Raw genomic sequence first — 23048 nt, 5'->3', positions numbered from 1 at the left:
AGTAGACCGGAAGCTATTATGGAGCTTAATGGCACATTACGGAATACCCCATAAGTTCATCAACATCATCAAAAGCTCATATCAGGATATGCAGTGCCAAGTGCTGCACCAGGGACCAACACAGAAAACATTCACCGTGCTCACTGGAGTGAAACAGGAATGTCTACTTTCCCCCTTTCTATTCCTCCTATGCATTGACTGGATCATGAAACAAACTACCCACTTTAAAAAGACAGGCATCCAATGGACTTTGACAGAACAACTAGAAGACCTGGACTTTGCTGACCATATTGCTCTACTCTCATACAGCCACCGACAGATACAGGAGAAAACTCAACTACTCAAAAAAACAGTAGCAGGACTGGGACTAAAAATAAACGGAGCAAAAACCAAAGTAATGCGAGTAAACAACAAAAACACAAACCCCATTAACCTCAGGGGCTGCCCGCTGGAAGAGGTAGACAAATTCACATACTTGGGAAGTGTAATTGCAGTGGACGGTGGAACGGAGGAAGATGTGAAATCAAGAATAGGGAAAGCAAGGACAGCATTCAACATATTAGATAAGATCTAGAAAACCAAAAACATTTCACACAATATTAAACTCAAAATCTTCAACTCCAACATCAGAACAGTGCTGCTATATGGATCAGAAACATGGAGGACCACCAAACACATCACCGCTAAACTGCAAACCTTCACAAACCACTGCCTAAGACACATCCTCAGGATCTTCTGTCCCAACCGCATCAGCAACACCAGCCTATGAGACCGCACCAAACAAGAAACAATAGAGATACAGGTTTTGAGGAGGAAGTGGAGCTGGATAGGACATACCCTGAGAATAAACAAGACGGCTATAACCAAATAGGCGTTAACATGGAACCCACAAGGCAAAAGAAGCAGAGGGAGACCCCAAAACAACTGGAGAAGGAGCATAGAGTTGGATGTCAAGAAGACAGGACTGTCGTGGAAACACCTGGAGAAAAAGGCACAAGACAGACGAGGGTGGAAACTCTTCATCGATGGCCTATGTTCCGAAAGGAATGAAAAGGCCTAACTACTACTAACTACTAAGACATTTATTTCTGAATGCTAATAATCAAACAAAACTTTTTTGACAAATGTGTCCTGTTCTTTAGGATGTACAATACAGTCAAGCCTTGGTTTTCGAACGTCCCGGTTCTTGAACAAATCGGAATTCCAACGAATAATTGGAGATTTTTTTGCTTCGGTTGTCGAACAAAATTCGGAGGTCGAACCCCGCGAGATGAGCCGAGAGGACCTGAGAAAACTCGACCGCGTTGCCCGGATGCCGACTGACTCCGTTCGTTGTTATTGTCGTGTGCTGGCGCCACCTGCGACAGGACCACGCCCCCCTGTCAGTGGAATCGCCGTCACCTGCCACGGGCTCATGGACAGCGCTATACGTATCAGCGCCGCCAGCGCAGACCCGAGCGTCAGTTTGTCCCGTGATGTTTCGCTCTTCAGTCCCTGAGAAACTGACTTTACAATTCAGAAATCCGCAGAACTGCTTGTCCACCCCAGCCAGATCGCCGCTCCAGCGCGTATTTACGTTACTTTGAGGATTGTATTAACCCCTAATCATGCCTCCAAAGAAAGCAAGTGGGAGCAGTAAAGCCATTCACAAAGACGCTCTTAAAGCATTGCGACAGTGAGCCCCCGGCGCGCTGCGGTTGCACGATCGGACCAAATTAAGCTCCCTGCGCACTGAGGTCCACTTAAATTTTGGAAAGTACATCAGGACTTTAAAAATATTTTCTAAAATTCAGCCACGGCTCTGTCACAATAATGCGAACAGCCCGGTGCAGTTGCGCGTTCGGCGGTACGCTGCAGTTGCGTGATCGGCCAAAAATGCGCAAATGAATAAATGCTTAAAAAGGCGTTTTTGGAACGGATTAATTTTTTCCCCCCATTATTTGTAATGTTAAAAATAGATTCGGAACTCGAACGATTCACTTCTCGAACCGCCGTCTGGAACGGATTGTGGTCGAAAACTGAGGTTTGACTGTATTTTGAGAACCACAGTCAACCTTTATGAGTAAAGCTTACTGTTATGCTGAAGAAATTTCTCCCTGAGCACAGCTTACATTTTTTTTTACTCTTAAAAATGCAAAATGAGGTAGAAATATGCATGTAAAATAAATTTACATATGACAGTTTCTCAGCAAAGTTGTTTGTTCAATTCCAAAATGTGCAGTATAGTACACTTGAAATCGTTCACTAAGGTTTCTTTGACAACTTACATTTGACTAAACATTTTGTACATTCACAAAACAGTAATTTACCTCACAAACACTTTGAATAAACTCCAAAAACTTTACAATGGGCCTCAACAATAACAAGTGCTGGTAAGAAGGAAGTTACAACTTCCAGAAATGCAAAAATGTGGTTGAAACTCAGCCAAAATGTCCATGAACACAATTTAATAGAGTGGTGGTTAAACAATTCATGACACTTGTCACGTCTCGTCCCCAACTGCTCCATTATGTGTCTGTTGTCTTGGTTTCTGTCTGTGTGCTCGCCCCTCCCCTCCTGTGTGCCCATGATCAGTGTGATTGTTCCCACCTGCCTCTCGTTACCTGTCGTGTATAAAAGTCCTGTCTGCCCCTCTCTCCCTGCCGGATCATTGGTATTGCTATTGGTTGGTTTTGGTTTTGGTTGCTGTCGTTCGGTGTTGGCGTACTGTCTTGATGCCGTCATGTCCTGCTGTCTTCTTGTTTCACGTCCCGGTCAGTCAATAAACCCTGGTCCAAGCTCCATGCCACCCCCGATCCTGACAGAATGATCCGGCCATCACAACGACCAGCGCTTGGACCCACCTCCACCACCAGCTCCCGCTGCGACGCCCGATCGTCGTCCGAGCTTGTTCCAGCGCCATGGGCTTGCAACTGCCATCGGATCTTGCTCCAGCGACACCGGACTCACGGCTGCCATCGGAGTTCCTCCCGGCACCATCGCCTCTGCGACCGTCGTCGGACTTCGCTGCCACGACGCCGGACCCGCGGCCGCCATCGGAGTGCTTCTGGCGCCAGCGGCTTTGCGGCCGCGATCGGACTCTGGTGCCGCGACGCCGGACCCACGGCCGCCGTTGGAGTGCCTCCCGGCGTCATCAAACTCACGGCCGCCATCGGGCTCCACGCCAGCGTCGCAGGACCCGCGAACGTCGCCAGACATCCAAGCCAGCTGCGTCGGACCCGCGATCGTCCCTGGCTCCATTCCCACTGCTGCGGCGCGTGATGGCTCTTGCCGCCGCGCACAGCTCCGCCTTCCGAATGTCGCCGATCACTGTACGGACTTTGTGAGTGGCCGCCGGTACAGACTTCCCAAGTCGCCGCCCCAGTGCGGTTGTTTCCCCGAGTTTCCGCGGAGTGCGGTTCTGTTTCCCCAAGTCGCCGCCCGTGTGCGGTTGGGTTCCCCTAGGGCGCCGCCGGAGTGCGGTTCTGTCCCCTAGGTCACCGCCAGAGTGCGGCTCTGTCCCCTAGGGCGCCGCCGGAGTGCGGCTCTGTCCCCTAGGTCGCCGCCAGAGTGCGGATCTGTCCCCGCAGTCGCCGCCCGAGTGCGGTTCTGTCCCCGAAGTCGCTGCCCGAGTGCGGATCTGTCCCCGCAGTCGCCGCCCGAGTGCGGATCTGTCCCCGCAGTTGCCGCCCGAGTGCGGTTCTGTCCCCGAAGTCGCTGCCCGAGTGCGGTTCTGTCCCCGAAGTCGCCGCCGGAGTGCGGTTCTGTCCCCGAAGTCGCCGCCGGAGTGCGGTTCGGTTCCCCAAGTCGCCGCCCGAGTGCGGTTCGGTTCCCCAAGTCGCCGCCCGAGTGCGGTTCGGTTCCCCAAGTCGCCGCCCGAGTGCGGTGCGGTTCGGTTCCCCAAGTTGCCGCCCGAGTGCGGTGCGGTTCGGTTCCCCAAGTCGCCGCCCGAGTGCGGTGCGGTTCGGTTCCCCAAGTCGCCGCCCGAGTGCGGTGCGGTTCGGTTCCCCAAGTCGCCGCCCGAGTGCGGTGCGGTTCGGTTCCCCAAGTCGCCGCCCGAGTGCGGTGCGGTTCCCCAAGTCGCCGCCCGAGTGCGGTGCGGTTCCCCAAGTCGCCGCCCGAGTGCGGTGCGGTGCGGTTCCCCAAGTCGCCGCCCGAGTGCGGTGCGGTTCGGTTCCCCTAGTTTTTTTTTTTTTGGGACGTCGGGAGACGTCCCTTGTGGGGGGGGTTCTGTCACGTCTCGTCCCCAACTGCTCCATTATGTGTCTGTTGTCTTGGTTTCTGTCTGTGTGCTCGCCCCTCCCCTCCTGTGTGCCCATGATCAGTGTGATTGTTCCCACCTGCCTCTCGTTACCTGTCGTGTATAAAAGTCCTGTCTGCCCCTCTCTCCCTGCCGGATCATTGGTATTGGTATTGGTTGGTTTTGGTTTTGGTTGCTGTCGTTCGGTGTTGGCGTACTGTCTTGATGCCGTCATGTCCTGCTGTCTTCTTGTTTCACGTCCCGGTCAGTCAAGTTATTGTTTAAGTCATGTCAGTTTACCGAGTCTGTATTTTGAGTTGCTTCAATAAACCCTGGTCCAAGCTGCACTTGGTCGTCCTGCTCCATGCCACCCCCGATCCTGACAACACTATGACTAACCTAAACAGTATCCATTATCTAGATGTTGTTTTCAAAAATGAAATTAAATTCACTGTGGAAGTATGGGTAATGGTTATAGCTGTAAGACAGCTTTAACAGTTTCCCACATGTACTATGGGAAGGATGGGTCTTCTAGTGACACGTCAGAGCTGTGAATTAAACAGAGAGACTGAGAAATCAGAGCCTGTGCAGTAGTACTTCAAAAACTGTCCAAGCTTTTCTTGACTAAGTTCTTGTATCCTTTAGGTACTGGGCTACAACTCCTTTCTTTGAAGTCACCACTCGAGGGAATTTTAATAGACCTACCACTTTCTTTGACGTTGGTTGTCCTCCTTTGGTTGGTCTTAGTTGCAATCTGGCTCTATCGAACTTACTGTAGACATGAATACAAAGTATCAGACTTTCCTCTCTTGTAAACAACCATCTTTTTAAAATACAGTGGTGACAAAGCATTTGCATGATAATAGTAATGACAACTATATTAATCATAATTACAATCACAGTGATAGATTTAGGTCACTAGGTGTCACTGTTTCTATATTTTGTATTAATGAATAGGTAAAGTTCAATAATAATAACGTTTGATTATTATGTGCTTTATAGTAAGTACCGAGCACCGAAGTTAAATATGCATGTTTGTTTTCCATGTCTGATAAGAATATTATATTTTTCTCTTCTTTCACACAAGAAACATCCGAGCATTCAAAAGCACACGATTAGTTTGACATATATGCCTTCTGTTACGTGCGTTCTACATAGCGTTCGGAATGAAGTTGAAGAACAACAAAACTGCAACTTACGGAAAAAATATTTCACGTTCCCACTTTTCTATTGTGATGTATTCACTTGTGAGTTCGTCTTTGTGTGGATGCCGCCATTTACATTATCTATCTATCTATCTATCTATCTATCTATCTATCTATCTATCTATCTATCTATCTATCTATCTATCTATCTATCTATCTATATATGTATGTGTGTCCAGGATATGTGTGTCCTGTCAGCACTACCTTGGACCCGCTGAGCCGAGAAGAACTTAGATTCACCATTATAAACACTGACTTTTCAAACGTTTTAAACCAACAAAAATACAACATAGTGGTGTCTTTTGAAAACAAACTTCAACAGTGACAAATGTTGAATCAACGTTGAATGACCGACCCATCTTTAACCATACCCAAAAATTAACCTTCTCAATCCTAATTCTACGTTGATTTAATATCTTTTGCTCTCTGGGGAGTCAGATCACGTGCTGTTTGAAGCAGGGGGCGTATCCCTCGAAGCACATTGGTCACACGCCTTACACCTTCACTCATTTCCTGCTTTGGAGGAGCGAACTGGCGGATGTGTTGCGAAGTACAGCGACCTCCAGCTATTACCAAGTGAAGCAGGAGCGAGGTGGTGGTCTGAGGAAGCGGGGGGCACCGGCGAATTTGTGCTCACTACAACTTCTTGATTCAACTGCATACCTAACATGTCGGACACAGCGTCCAGTTTCTTACACATTGGAGACCTGGTGTCCCTGTACGCCGAGGGCACCGTTAATGGCTTCATCAGCACCCTTGGGTGAGCACACGCGCACGCACGCACGCACACAATATACACACTTATGTTGTCCTATGGTCATGAATAAAAACAGCTAACGAAGACACGTTAGACTATATATATATGTGTATGTATGTATGTATGTATATTGAATGAACTTCGGAATATATTGAATGAACCTTGAATATATTGAATGAATTTCGGAATATATTGAATGAACTTCGGAATATATTGAATGAACCTTGAATATATTGAATGAACCTTGAATATATTGAATGAACTTCGGATTATATTGAATGAACCTTGAATATATTGAATGAACCTTGAATATATTGAATGAACTTCAGAATATATTGAATGAACTTCGGAAGATATTGAATTAACTTCAGAATATATTGAATGAAATTCGGAATATATTGAATGAATTTTGGAATATATTGAATGAAACTTGAATATATTGAATGAACTTCGGAATATATTGAATGAACTTCGGAATATATTGAATGAAGTTTTACTAAAACCAAGTCAAGTCAGGTGGTAGCCTTCAGAATTCAGCTGAAATATTCCAGTACTTTACTGAACTGGAAAACTTTTTTGCTATAGGTTGTACTCCAAATGACAGTTTGGAGACTGTATCTCGTCACATTGAGGATCATATCTCCATTATTGCGTCATTCATAGTGCTTATGAGTAATAATGTTCAACATAACATTGCTGAAAGAACATTATGCGTCTTGAACGACTCTACGAGTCTCTAAACGAGATGTTGGCGGAAATAACAGTCCAGCTGGAAGTTGATGGACGACCGCATGACATGGGCACACATTCTGCATCTCAGAGAGGAAGGCTAAGGTAAGTAATATTTAAACAAGTGTATGGGGATGTAGGCTAATGCAGCCCAAGAATAATATCTACTTACAAACGTATTATTATTTATCATCACATAAAAAAATATTATAGCTGCAAGGTACTTGCTATAGGAATAAGCACATTCACATGTGAATTAACACATTTGTTTTTATTTTATTTTTTCTCTTTGAAGGTACAACATACCAGCTGCTCAGCTGATTCACATGTGAGATTTAGGGTTTAGCTGGATCACAATATCTCGGATGCTGTCTGTAAATATCCGAACACTGTACAACTACAGGACACAACTCGGTCTGGTGGATTATGGGAGTTTCACTGACATTACAAATGACGATCTCGATTGTCTTATTGCTGATATTGTCAGACAAACCCCTGGTTCTGGAGAGACCTATGTCACTGGTAGTTTGAGAGGGAGAGGAATCAGAGTTCAGCGTTGGCGGGTACGGGAGCGTTTAAGGGCAGTAGATCCAGTGGGGCGAGCCTTGAGAGAACGAAGGGCAATTCAACGGAGGGTCTACAATGTCCCTTCCCCAAATGAAGTGTGGTATGTGTTTTATAAATTTGATTAACATTAGTTATTTTTTCCTAGCTGGTCAATAATGCGCAGCAAAGGGTCGCAGGCAGGAGTTGAACTGCATCTGCAGCAAGGACTTGTAGCCTTAGTACATGAGGCGCATTACATCCGAGATTGGAACATTCTTATTACCAAGTACAAATAGTCTTACAGCAAAATCAATGAAGTTACATTTTTATGTACATCCAGTGTTGTCTATTACAATAATAATCATAACAACAACAACAACAATAATAATGATAATAATATTAATAATAACAATATCAAAAACAGAAATAATAATAAATTTCTTCTTATTTCGGGCATATTGACACAAACCACAATTTAAATCCATGGGGATTTGTCTATCATGGAGCTGTTGATGGCTACAGTCGCTGCATTACCTTTCTGAGATGTTGCACAGACAACCGAGCATCGACTGCCTTGCATCTTTTCCAGGGTGCTGTGAATGTATTTGGACTGCCACACCATGTCAGGGGTGATGCTGGTAGCGAGAACATTGATGTTGCACGGTTCATGATTGCAAATCGAGGAACAAACGGAGGAAGTTTCATGGTTGGACGTAGTGTGCATAATCAAAGGATCGAAGTAAACAGGGTTGTGTCAGCATACTATAAAGACCTTTTCCTCTTCATGGAATATGTCAGTTTTAGACAGCACTGACCCTCTTCACATTACAGCTCTTCAACATGTTTATCTTCCTAGAATAAACAGATCTGTGGATGAGTTTGTGATCCAGTGGAACAACCACAGCTTGAGGACAATGGTGAGTCGGTCCCCACTGCAACTGTGGACAATGGGAATGCTCCAACTTCCTCAGGATCAAAGGCCACTCAATCGTGTGCCTGTGCAACCCCCTTATGATGGTATAATATATATTGTCACAGACCTGGATATAAGTAATTTGAGTTTTAATCGTTTAAGGGATAATGGACAAAAGGAGTGTACAGGTCATAGGACCTAAGATTTTCTCATAACATACTATTCTTTCATATGATGTATCACCATATAGATACTGTAAGTTTCATATGATGTATCACCATATAGATACTGTAAGTGCCATGCATATTATATTCAATTGTGGATGAAGTATTCAGTTATTTTCAAGTAAAAGTATGTACAGTAAGAGTTTGACTCTTTCAGTTGTACTGTTAAAAGCATAGGGTTCTCAAACTTTTCCACTTCCGGACCCCTAAACTGACACAAACTGAGATGTAGCGAAGTAGAATTATAAAGTATCATGTAATGCAAATGTAAAGGCCTGGTAAAAGACCTGAATTCTTTATTTAAGAACAATTGGGTACATGTACTAGTTACTGCCATGACAAGTCAGTCAGGTATGTACATTTCCCAGAGATACTAAATTGACAATGAACCAGTCCACACAAAGTAGGAACACAAAACCATCCATCAGAAGGCCTTACACATAAAATACAGGCATCTTGAAAGAGAGGTTTTTTTTTTCTAAAAGTAATTTTCTTTGGGCTGACTTTAACTTTTACAGTATACAGTCAGAGTTCTGACTTTTTTGTAGAATGAATTTAAAAAAAAAAAAGTTCCCCATTAAAAAAAATATTCAGTGGCCCTAATAATCTTCTATATTTACAGTACTGGTAAAGGAAAGGTAAAAACTGCACTGTATGCATTATGAAAATAATTAACCATGGAATACTGTAAATGGCCATGTTTGGTTTCAATTAGGTACATGTTCTTAGTTACTGTCCACGACATAAGTCAGGGATGCACATTTCCCATTGATACTAAATTGACAATGAACCGGTCCATACAAAGTAGGAACACAGAACCATTAATCAGAGGGCCCTACACATACAGGCATCTTGAAACGTAGACAAATCTCTCATGGCTTGAAATATATCTTCAAAACTAACAAAGAACATTTTCTATTTACATTTCCTCAAGCCTCAATTCAAGATAATACTGTCTCTAGGAAAACCAAAAAGAAGTTATAGCAATTATTTATGGTAAACAAACAAGTAAAAAAATATACTCATCATAACTCAAGCTCTAAAAGCCCTCTTACATCTCACACGCTTCCAAACCCTGGTGAATTGCGTATGGCAAAATCCATATCAGATTTGAAAGCAGTGTATACTGCATGAACTGGAATGCGAAGAATATTTTCACAAGTATTCGCCTGTGGAAATCGGAAATAGGTAATGAACTCGAGGCTTGGCTTTGGAGAGAAGCCCAGTGCTGGAACACTGTCACATCCAGTAAGGAAAATGAGAATATCCGCCAGAGAGACATTGTTTTCACCTGTCAGACATAAACAAAGATTAACACAATTAAATGATGACAACATCTACCAGCATTTTCCTAAAGTCGTGAAGTATTATACCACTTAAGTGATGCAAAGTTGGTGAGTAGTTAAATTCCCCTAAACCAGCATTACGCATTCGTTTTTATTTTTGAAATGACACAGTAATTTGAAAGGACAGCTCAGAATGTAATAGACTATAAACTACAATCATATACTTAACTTATACTGTATTATACACTCTAGGTTAAAATCAGATCTGGAATGCTTTAGCGCAGATAGGAAGCCCTGGTAACCCTAGGAACACCTGTGTTTAGGGCTAAACTATGATGTGGAAAAGTACCTAAAGTTCCTAATATGGTATAAACAGGACACCCTTATAAAACAATGCTAGAAGCAGATATTGCCAGTATTTAGTATTTTGCTTGAATCTTAGAAGTAATTTGTCTATTGATATTCGATACTGTCATAACATCAGATATTATGGTAAACATGAATAAAAGTCCCATAACTTGAGGGTAATCAACTCAAGAATACTACGAATGTTGCACATGGAAGATTATTAATAACTGAACTCTGGGAGACATAATACATAGTGGAGCATCTCAATTAAAATCATTTTTAACAATGTCATGTACTACAATGATACAGTCAAAACAGTTTAAAGAATAATGTCTTGTTGAAACACTGTCCAACATGCCAAACTTACATTCAGCATCTTGAAGGTCGTCTTGCCAGAAAGCTAGGGTACAGCACTCTTCTTGGAATGCATTACTCCCTCTTTCAGAGTGAATGATCCTAAAGAGATTCTCTACATCAGCTGCTGTTAAACTCTTTTCAGCCTTCACTAAAAGGCACTTCATCTGTAGAGGATATCTCTGTAGAGCTTCCAGGATACCTTAAGCCATCTCTGAACCTATTAAAAGTGAAACAAATCTGAATGTGTTGTTCTGATGTTCATTTAATGTTCAATTTAGTAAGGAATTTTTTTCTTATTTGGAGGGGTGGAGCATTTGCTTTACCAACAGAGCCAATGGCTACCCCCCACAATTAATAAAAATAAAAAAATAAAAAAAACTTTTAATTGCAGTGGTGCACTATGAAATGGAACTCTACACCCACTATTGAAATTGTTTGTATACAATGGTAACAGTTTCTATAGTTTCAATGACAGCAACTATAAACATACCTTTCAAAAGGTGCACGGGTCCGCTGGAGGACATACCAGTGAGCCAAGTCCAAAGCAGTCTCTTGCTTGTTTTGCAGTGTTATGTGAACATTGTGACCTGCAAGACTGATCAAGCTGGCTGCCTGTGCGACTGCATCTTGCAGTTGTGATTCAGTCTCAGCTTGTAAGATCTGAAAATATTAAAATTACATTAGAATATGAGAACAGTAAATATTTATTGACTTTTATTCACAACTAAGATATACAATGGTTTGTTAATGAGCAAATGCAAAATTAACAATTACTTTATAAATTCAACAGAATCAAAGGAAAATATGCTCACCGACTGCACCTGTGACCTTGTAGCTTCATCACTAATATGTTCAGTTTTGACCATCACATTGTCTTGACCTTTTTGAAGACACTCATACAAGAGTTCAGACAGGAAACATGGACTCTGTCCCCCATGGGCAATCGACATTGCCATAATCTGGCCAGCATTGAAGTACCCATTATCTTTCATTGCTGTAATCAAATGAAATTAAACTCACATGTGAAATGGCTACATCAGAAATATTCAGGCTGAGTTTTATTTAAAAATAAATAAAAATCTTTATAAATTAGAGCATTACAAAAATCCTCACTGAGAATTATTTTAATCGTAACTACCTTTGGAGTTGCATGTGAGGACTTTGGCATCAGGTAGACCCTCAAAGATGCCAATTTTGTCCTCGATTTCAAGAAGACAGAGTCGGAAAAACTCCCGAGTAGGTCCTCCATTGTCCACGGCTCCCTCAGATAATCCATAGTCGTCAGTGAACTTGACATCCACTTTCTTCTCGGGTGAAAAACTGGATCTGCCCAGGGCTCTGGATGCCCCATCCCACACACTTCTTCTCGTGATATTGAAGCGCGCAGTGCTGTCATTATTTACTCTAGATGAAATCTGCACCACTATTCTCTCTAAAGTCATGTTTAAATCACTGGAGCAATAAAAGACAATAAAACAAAGTCATTGTTAGTGTCAATGAGAATAACTCACATGCTGTACTATAATCCAACATCCAGATTATGAATACTGATTATTCATAAAAATATTTGATGATGGCATAAAGAGATTAGGGAAAGAGTTTTACTTTTTTTCTTGCTTACCCAGAATAACCTAACACACTGATTTATCACACAAAAAAACATAAAGAGCATGTAAAAATACTCAAAACAAAATGAGGACGATTGGTATTTGACCTGCCAAACCACTTCTGAACATTGTCACCACACTGAACACAAGTGTAAATGCAAGTGCAACTTGAATCTACATGCAACAACTCTTCAGGTGGAAATAGGCCATAAAAAAACAAAAACATTAAAATAGTCGGCAGCTGTGTCTGTCAATGGGAAAGCACATGCAATGGATCTATTGTAGATGTGGACATCGGAGAGATACGTGATTAATACAGCAGTGTAACAAAATATTAGTTCCATAGCAATAATCTCCGCCAGGCATAATCTCACATACATTTGTCTGTATGTCCGCAGTCCGCTGTGTGAGCAACGTGACAATGTGTCGCCGTCCATCAAATAGCCTGCGTTCAATACTAAATTAAATATTCAGCCTGCATGGTTGTGGGTGATTCTAATGATATCTATATGAACAGCTTCTCTTTTAGTTCATGCAATCCCTGCAACCGCTGCAGCTTTCCATTCTCTAACCTCTACAAGTGCCGCGACGGAGCGCAGTGCCATAACGCAGCGTTCCCCAACCTTTTTTGCACCACGGACCGGTTTAATGTCAGACAATATTTTCACGGACGCTCAACGTGTAGTTTAAATTAACCCTACCTATTCTTACCTCTTCTGTCTTGGGCCCTTTCTAGTGAACGGGCGTAGATTGTACAGGGGGGCTATTGTGGGGCACTGCTGTGAGGTCGATGGCAAGCTGAGGTTGCTATGATTAACAGAAGCCTGGTCTGTTGTGCGCCCAGGTCTGCCCCGATTAAAAGCAGCCTGGACTTTTTCGTCCAAAGCATGATATTGCTGGGCATGTGTCTCCGGGGGATTTTGGGTGGTACAAGCACTCGCCAGTGCATTGACAATGTCATCATTGCTAAGAATAGCTGACACGATATTGCGAGCTGACTGGTTCATAATTGCAGCAGCAACAAAATGCATGTACAAGATGGCGGCAATGATGATGTCAGTCAAGTTTCATTCAATATATTCCGAAGTTCATTCAATATATTCCGAAGTTCATTCAATACATTCCGAAATTCATTCAATATATTCTGAAGTTCATTCAATATATTCAAGGTTCATTCAATATATTCCGAAGTTCATTCAATATATTCAAGGTTCATTCAATATATTCAAATATTAATTTCCTGAACGGTGTATTATATATATATATATATATATATATATATATATATATATATATATATATTGATATTGAATATATACATATAATTATATTGAATATATATATATATATATATATATATGTGTGTGTCACTGTTAAGATTTGAGTGTTTTGAGTGTTGTGTATGTGGAGTATTTCTTAATTTGGGTGAATTCCAAAGTGCATGCTGCATTTTGCATTGGAGATTGAAGTTCGGGGGAGCAGCAAAGACAAGCTATTTCCTCAAACAACACGTAATTCTATGCTACGAATGTTAGATAATACGTTATTTCTGACCGATACGAGTATAAGTCATGAACTCTTGATTACTCACTGATACCAAGTAACCAATAACACTAGTAATTTTGATCATCACTAGTTAGGTTTATGTTGAGCTTTACATTTAGAATGAAAACTACCAAATAAAATACAAATACTCATCATTGGGCAAATCAGAAACCAAATAAATTTGGCTTTAAATGGGTGACATTCCTGTTGCCAATTCTGCTGGAGAATGAGTATGAATATAATAATTAATTATTCATTTCAATTATTAAATTCATTATTAATTTCATTCAGTCTATTAAAAGTAGGGTAGGCAGGGTGGAATACAGGTTACCACGTCTGGCTCAAAGTTATGAGGGTGCGGGTTCGATTCCACCTCCGGCCCCCCCTGTGTGGAGTTTGCATGTTCTCCCTGTGCCCGCGTGGGTTTTCTTGGGGCACTCCGGTATTCTTCCACATCCCAAAAACATGCTTGGTAGGCCGATTGAGCACTTCAAATTGCCCCTAGGTGTGGGTGTGAGTGCGAACGCGGATGGTTGTTTGTTTCTGTGTGCCCAATTGGCGGGCAACCGGTTCAGCGTCTCCCTCCTACTGCCTGATGACTGCTAGGATAGGCCCCAGCACGCCCGCAACCTCCGTGGGGACAAGCGGTATAGAAAATGGATGTATATTAAAGTAGCTTTTTTTTCTTTTGTTTTTGTGATGCCGATGAACAGAGCACTGACACTGCACAGTTGTGTCATGATCAAGCCACTTGGTTCACATAGTGCATTGCTTGCTGCAATACATTTAATCAATGAAGTTGTAAAAATGTTAAGAAGAATGTAAGAGTGGAGATCCAGGCCATATTTAACAAGCAAGTGTTGTACCTTAACGCATTCAATGAATGAAAGTTTATGAACTCGTTCATATTTTGGACGAATGTGGACTGAATATAGCACATTTTTGTTCCGTGGACATTTTTGTGAGCGCCCACATTTTGGGGCCATTGAATAGTTTTGAACGGCAATTTACTTTCGGATGCCAGGTTTTCTCTTCTTCGTCTTAAAAAAAAAAAACACCGCTAAACACACTGTAAACGAGGCTCATACGCGGCCAATTTTTGCGAAGAAAACTTCCATAAACAGTGTGCAATCTGTGATTAATTGATTTATTACTGCTTTCGACATTTGATTTTCTAGAATTGTTTTAGCAGTTCGCAAAAATTGTTACGTCATCAAACACCGGTCCGTGAAAATATTGTCTGACAGTAATCCGGTCCGTGGAACTAAAAAGGTTGGGAACGGCTGTTTTATAACATATCTTTAGACCATTCCTCAATAATAAAGTACCTCTAATTAACCTCAATTAACTAAGACTACTAAAATATACATTTGTATTATGATCATTCTACTTCATCATATGTGAAACTGTTCTTAAACTAGTCAGAGGTTTAACAAAAATCAAAAAACACTTCTGTTAATATTGTTCAAATAAATAAAATATACCGTATTTTCCAGACTACAAGTCGCATTTTTTTTTCATACTTTGGCCGGGGCTGCGACTTATAATCAGGAGCGACTTATATGTGAAATTATTAACACATTATTACGTGATCATTACCACATTACTTACTTGCTAGTAGTTTACCACTTCACATGTTATTTTCACTTTAAACCGCATTAGGGCGCTCTAGGTCTATGGAATAATTGGAACTGCAACTGACGATAAGTCTGAATCCATCCACTGACTTCCAGAGTCAGCGGAGTTGTTTTTTACAGAGGACACAGATTGAGACGGAGGAAGAAGATTTTGATGGATTTAATGGTTTAGAGTGACACGGATGGTTCGATAAAGTTGCTATTTATGTTATAGTCATTTGATATATAGTTTATATAGGCCTGTGGAATAATTGGAACTGCAACTGACAATGAGTCTGACGTCAGGACAAAGATTTCGATGGATTTAATGATTTGCAGTGACACGGATGGTTTGACAAACTTGTTATTTATGTTATAGTTATTTGAATAACTGTTAATATGTTACAATCAAAAACTCTTTCAATTTCTGTATCTCCCTATTTTCAATTTCATCGCTGAATTGATTTTACACTTGCTAATTAGCATGAATTTTGTTTTACAAAGATATCCTATTCGCATAATCTTTTAACCAATTTCATTTCACACTCGCAGTGATGATTAAATCACTCAAGTTTGCCCAGAACAAAAAAAAAAAAAACAACATCATCTTCAAAATAGAACACCTAGTTCATTCAAATACACCCCACCCCACATGATACTAGCCATATTATCAAATTAGTGTTTAGGGTTGTATTTATTGAGACGGTTAAATCTAGAAAAATAATAATAATAATAAATATATAGAAATAATGGCGGCTCGGTGGCGCACTGGGTAGCACGTCCGCCTCACAGTTAGGAGGGTGCGGGTTCGATTCCACCTCCGGCCCTCCCTGTGTGGAGTTTGCATGTTCTCCCCGGGCCCGCGTGGGTTTTCTCCGGGCACTCCGGTTTCCTCCCACATTCCAAAAAACATGCTTGGTAGGCCGATTGAAGACTCCAAATTGTCCCTAGGTGTGAGTGTGAGTGCGATTGGTTGTCTGTCTCTGTGTGCCCTGCGATTGGCTGGCAACCAGTTCAGTGTCCCCCGCCTACTGCCCGATGACGGCTGGGATAGGCTCCAGCACGCCCGCGACCCCCGTGGGGACTAAGCGGTTCAGAAAATGGATGGATGGATGGATATAGAAATAATTGCATACGTAATTGTGTTCGAGTTTCATCTGTAAACCATGTAGTTCTTCCCTTGCTTTCATTGTAGGCTCTCCTCAACATATAAAACCATGCCTCCTCCCCTTTTCCTTTTTCTCTAAACAAAAGACATATGATAACCTTGCAATTCATAATCATGTACTTTTTCATCATTCAAACAGGTTTCTGAAACAGCTAAAACCCTAAACTTAGTCTTCAGTGTGATCAAAAAACAAGTGACCCTTTACAATTAAATTTCTACTATTTATATGTATAATTGAAAACATATCTACCATTTTAATCTCAACATTTAAATGTCATTTGGTATATACGTACATACATTCATCGTACATGTTGTGGAAAAAGTTTGTTTCTAGGTTAAAATCATACTCACTTTCATTTGTCCTTTTACCAAAATATTAAAATGTTTATTATTAAAATCAAGATATGAAATTATGGAGGTAACATTTTCAGTTCCTCCAGTCATTAAATAGAATAATCGCTTTCATGTTCCAACATTAGTCAATAATAATAATACTACTACCAGTATTAATAAAAACAACAACAATAATACATAAGATTATGTATCTATTGGGCCACAATCAGCTAAAATAAGTAACAAATAACACTAAAAACAAACCCACACCTGACCATAGAGCCTATCCTTAACAGAACCATGATGACTCCCACAGGTCTCCGAACAGAAAAATAAATCACTAAATAACTAAATAAATAACTAAATACACAAACAACTAAACAGAATCAGTGAAATAGCACTTTAGTTCTCATACCAAGCGTGCCACCCTGTGCCAGTCCAAATCCCTCGTGAAGTCGCTGTCAGATGTCTCTTATCTATAAGTGCCGCATAAAGCATCCATAGAACTCATTCGATTAAATCTGAATGAACTTCTATTGTTTCGATCTTATCTCCACTAAAGTCAATGTACTCATAGAAATTGTTCCAGTTCCTCTCTCTCTCAAATAGGAACAGATTTCTCCTTCTCAGGGCATGATACATTTGTGTGAATCCAGATTTTACAATCTGAGACTTTGGGTTTGGAAATTTCTATCTTTAGGTTTATTTTCTTCTATATTCTTTATTTCTTACTCTCGTTCTGCAGGAGACCTCGGGTGCATTCAATGACCACTCACTCAGTCGGAAAACTTATTAAAGCACTTGACTTGTTCACTACTACTGGCGAGCTCTCCAATTAGCATTACGCCCACCACCTGTAGTTTGCACTGCTAATCTCGACCAGCGAGTGTCTTATTTTCCCCCAAATATATCATTCCTATGATATAGCTAATGGTTCATCTTTCACTAACTAGCTATTTTTTAATCAGGAAAATTTTCTATCTTATCTATTCATTTTGGAGAAATAATGAAACGCCTTGGTTGACAATGTCATGGAAGGAAGCAATCACAATTTCCCCAATTGGAAATAATTGTACGGATTGTCGCTTAAAATGTCCAAAAACAGCTATCAATTGGCACCAAAATTTGCATGGACATCTCTACCGTATTTTTCGGACTACAAGTCGCGGTTTATGTCATTGTTTGGGTGGGGTGGGCGACATATATGTGAATTTTTTCACACATTTTCAACATTAAAAAAAAAAAAAAAAAAAAAAGGGAAACAGCGATAAATGAACCACGATGTAGCAAGGGATTACTGTAATTTGAATTTCAAGTGAGGTCAGCGTAGCGGCGCGGCGGTCGTTTACATAAAGGACAAAGATTCGATCACGGGATGATGAAGATGACGAAGGGCCCCACGTACTACCGGCACCATTCGTGGCTTTGTTTGTAAGTGACACGGAGGACAAAGAGTTTGAAGGATTCAATGATTTGGAGTGACACAGAAAGTTTGAAAAACTATTATGGCTACTGTCTTTGCAGCTGAAGTGCCCTGTCACGGTTGTCTTATTCCTTTCATCAGCCACGAACATTGGCGAACACGACGTGGTCCAAGAGACTTTATTTAAGCTAAATTGTTCAACATATGCAAACACAACGCGTTCTGAGATCTTTATGAAAGCTGAATTGTTCATACGTCGTTATATATTCAATTAAAATTGGTAAGGGTTCATTTGATATTCATTTCTCCTGAAGTCGATGTATGGGGTACCACCTCCACCCTCTTTCTGAAAAGAAGATGCTCTAAACATCCACACTCAGATGAAGAGTTGGCCTCCTTGTTGGAAGCCGACCTGCGTGACGTGTTCCGGGGAAATAGGGAAATAGTGGTCAAACCACATCCTTGTTTTTTTTTTTTTGTGACACCCTTCTTTTTCCTCTGAGAACAACATGAGAACCAAGGAAAATCTTGTTTATAACCCAAATTGTTAGTAAAGGTGGACATTTGTGAACCGAGGTTGCATTACTATCTAGTATTTTCAGTAATATAATGCTTCACTACCATTCTTTAAACAAAACGTTATGCTACTACCTGAGATGTTGTGACTTAGCATGAACTCTGCTGATCTGATGGAAGAAAACAAACTGACAAGTGAACGAGATAAAAACAAGCTTGCTAACGTTTAAAAACCTTTTAGGTACGTGTGTGTTGATCAAAGGTGTGAACAAGTCAAACCTGTGAGACAGGGTGCTGAGGCAATCTGAGTCAAGAAAGTTCTAGAATATTGTGGAATTGACTTCTCAAATACACATTGTTTGCTTTTTAGTCAGCCCTCATTCACTGACAGTAGTCAAACGCACATGCAAATGCACACATGCGTACGCACACACGCACTCACGCACGCACGCACATGCACGCACTCGCACACACAAACACACGCACACACACACACACTGTGCAAATCTCTTAAAACTCATGACCACATCCTGTTCCTGCTTTACAGTGTGTGTTGCGTGTGTGTGAGCGCATGAACGTGCGGACACGTATATGTTTGACTACTGTCAGTAAATGAGGGCTGATTCTAAAAAGCAAACAATGTGTATTTCAAAAGTCAAATCAGCAATATTATGAAAGTTTCTCGACTCTTGGTATGTGTTGGTGCATGTGTGTGTGCTTTGTTCTATAATTTGTATCCATTAGCATCAGTCTTAATGCGATTGAGCCAAGGTAGACCTGAGAGAGATGGGAGTTAGCTGGCATGGAGCAGGAAGGATTGCCAGTGACCAGAGCAAATGGAGAGAAGTCATCGTCCAATGTTCCAATAGGAAAGGGAGGAACTAACTAACTAACTAACTAACTAACTAACTAACTAACTAACTAACTAACTAACTAACTAACTAACTAGCGCGGTTGATAATTAGGGATGGCCGATATCAAGTTTTTAGGAGGATTAAGTGAAATGAAAAAATTAATGCATCTTCAGACAAGGGTTTTGTATAAATGGTAATTAAAGCAAAAATAGTAAACATTACTTCAACCAATGTCAATGACTGGATGTAATTATCCACTCCATAAAAAGTATAGTATCTTGAATTGGATTGTGATCATAATTATTAAGGAGGGATGTTTCGATCAGCATTTTGTGCTACCGATCCCGATACCAATCCTCCATGAATGTGAACAACTGATACCAATCCGATACCGATCGCATAGCTTCGGTGTGAAATTTAAAATGAAAGCACCTGTTTGTAAATGTCTGATATGGATTAAACAAGAAGATAATCACCAGTCAAGTTTACAGAGAGTCTAGTATTCCACTTGGAATGAAACCAAATTACCAAATGATATGAAAATACTCATCACAGGACAAATCAGAATAGAATTATGTTTGGGTTCAAAGGGTTAGTTCCGCATTAGCGATGCCTGCCACCAAGGTCTAGCGCAGAGAGCGCATCAGCAGGGCAAGAGCGGAGATGCGACACATCTGCTCACAAAGAACCCCCATGCTGAAGGATTCAGGACAACGGCAATGAGCGCCGATAGCGTGGGGCGTGCCTCTGAGCAATGAGTTCAAGTGCAGGAGGCGGCAGCTGGCCACGCGAGAGGAAACGGTACCAACCGGTGCAGAAGGAGTCTGGACACGTGACAATATTATGTGTTTGTTCTTTTATTTACAGCACAGATACAATACATGCATATAATAGTGTGGGGATGTGAAAGGTTGATATAGCGTATAAGGTTCATATAGCACAATTTCCAAAGAATAGATATACGTACTGTTTCTACTTCGTGGATTTTTGCTTATTGCGAATGGTTCTGGAACACATCTCCCGCGATAAATGAAGGACCACTGTACTTAAAGTGTACCTCGGAGCTTGCGCATTGAGATCTTGCTGGGGAAAGGGAGTAATAATGTGAATATCTCGGGTCACCATTTATTTACTAGTCCTGCATTTGCTGAAACAGTTAGCCCAAAGTCTCTCTAGTTTTAATGCACAGCGCCATGTTGGGACCGGTGTAGGTATGCCATCTACTCAGGTTTTCAGATCCGTTTGAGGTCCTAAAACATTCAAAAGCGTTTTTCAAATTACAGATGCATTCTCTCCAGTGTTATTCTAATTCTTAGGAGAAATGGAGGATTTTTATGGAGAGATCAAACATTATCTCTGAAAAGGAACTTACTTCAGCTGGACTAATACCTCCAAACAGCCTGAAAACTGAAAGGCCACTATTCAGGGGGCATCTAAGTTACATAATTAAAGGTAAGTTACTGTTTGGCTTCACGTTTCAGTGATTCATTTTCGAGTGTCTTTGCAACACATAATTGAAATTGTGTTGGTGGTGCTAAATGAACGTTTTTTTTCTGCAACATGAGGCGGGCAGTTGTATTACAACTAGCAGGGCAAGCTCCAGTTGAACACATCGTACAATGGAAAAAGTGCTGACGTCTTACCATTTGAAAACCCTACGGGAGGATGTTAAGAAATGGGTGAGTTTTTTACTTTTGTAGCTCTTTTTTTATTCAGAAGTAAAATTATACTACTGTATGTTTACTGTAACTGATAAATGTTAATTGTCATGCATGTCACATAGTGTAGTCCCTACATTAGTTTAAACTTTTACTTTGTCTCTAAACTAAAACTAGGCATGGACATAGGTTTGCATACTGAACTAATGGAGCTGCATTGCTCCAAGGATTACTGTAGTCAGTATGCAGAATCCCAAAGAACAGAGAGAAAGAGAATACGGGGTGAGCTATGTAACGGCATCATTTGTTATGGTCTCATGTCAGTTTGAGTATCTTTTTCATACAAGTATGTATCTTCTGGGTGTCTTGCTTGCTTGCTCACTTACTTGCTCAATGAATCGAATTTTAATCATGGTTATGAATTTGGCTCCAGACAATCTCAAAATTAATATAATCGAGGAAAAACAATTATTTGGTGTTTACGTTCTGAGAGTGTCGAGAGTTGAGATCCAGGCCAGGCCAATATTTAACAGGCAGTATTGTACCTGAACGCATTAAATTAACAAAAGTTCATAAACTCGTTCATATTTTGGCGAACACGAATGAAAATAGCACATTTTTGCTCCGAGAAGGTTTTTTGTGAACGCCCATTTTGGAGCCATTGTATGGTTTTGAACGGCAGTTCATTTTCGTTCAAGGATGTCAGGTTTTCTCTTCTTAGACTTCAAAATGCAACCCCGCTAATCACACTATAAAGAAGGCAGGAGAAAGGGGATTTGGCAACCCTGGCCACAAACATTCACACGACACGTACGCGACAAAAGCACGACAACAGACACTCGATTTGATGAAAACTCATGCCGCGTGACGAGCAGTCCCATTCGCCCTTTCTGGTCAAACGGCAACGATAAGCGATGATCCTGTGAGAGCATTCAGGAATTTGGTGTTGAACTTCGAATTACTCTTAATGAGATTGTTTCTGTTGTTTTAATAATTTATTTGGGCTTTGCGCCTTTACGTTTGCACTTGTATGTCCCAAATTCTAAACATTTTCTAGCTCTTTGAGTAGACAAGAAATAATACATTCACTAAAAATGATATATATAAGTCGCAATGGAGTATAAGTCGCATTTTTGGGGGAAATTGATTTGACAAAATCCAAAACCAAGAACAGACATGAATAGGCAACAACAGGCTGAATGGTACGGTATGCTAACGTTACATTAACACATAAACGAGGAACTAAGAACGTGCCTGACGTAACATATCAAGAGTTATTCAAATAACTATAGCATAAATAACATGCTAACAAGTTTATCAAACCATCCGCGTCACTCTAAATCATTAAATCCAACGAAATCTTTGTCTTCAGTGTCACTTATAAACAACTCCGCTACCCCCGGAAGTACAAGATGCATTTCACTTCGTCTTCTACGTGGCTTATGTCAGATTCATCGTCAATTGCAGTTCCAATTATTCCACAAGCCTAGAGTGCTCTCATGCGATTTAGTGTGGAAATAATATGTGAAGTAATATAATAATGTGTTAATAATTTCACATATAAGTTGCTCCTGAGTATAGGTCTCACCCCCGGCCAAATTACGTAAAAAAACTGCTAGTTATAGTCCGGAAAGTACTGTAGTTGCTGAATCTGTTACTCACATAGCAAATTACAGCTTTTTTCCTTCAAGCTTGACATGACTTTGACTTTGACATTTTTTTCCTCAAAGGTTGAGTTTGAGGA

General features: G+C 41.0%; 1 protein-coding gene across 1 annotated transcript in view; it reads left to right on the top strand.

Annotated features, from left to right (window-relative positions):
* Positions 1–5918: 5918 nt before the first annotated feature.
* The window catches only part of itpr3 (inositol 1,4,5-trisphosphate receptor, type 3), a 459677-nt gene continuing 442547 nt past the window's right edge, over positions 5919–23048 (top strand). The window contains exon 1 of the mRNA XM_049754123.2: positions 5919–6184. Coding sequence (XP_049610080.1) covers positions 6093–6184 — 92 coding nt within the window. The 5' untranslated portion in view covers positions 5919–6092. The remainder of the gene's footprint in view (positions 6185–23048) is intronic.

Source organism: Syngnathus scovelli, chromosome 2, assembly GCF_024217435.2.
Source record: "Syngnathus scovelli strain Florida chromosome 2, RoL_Ssco_1.2, whole genome shotgun sequence".
Classification (NCBI taxonomy): Eukaryota; Metazoa; Chordata; class Actinopteri; order Syngnathiformes; family Syngnathidae; genus Syngnathus; species Syngnathus scovelli.
This window is presented reverse-complemented; position numbering and strand designations above follow the sequence as displayed.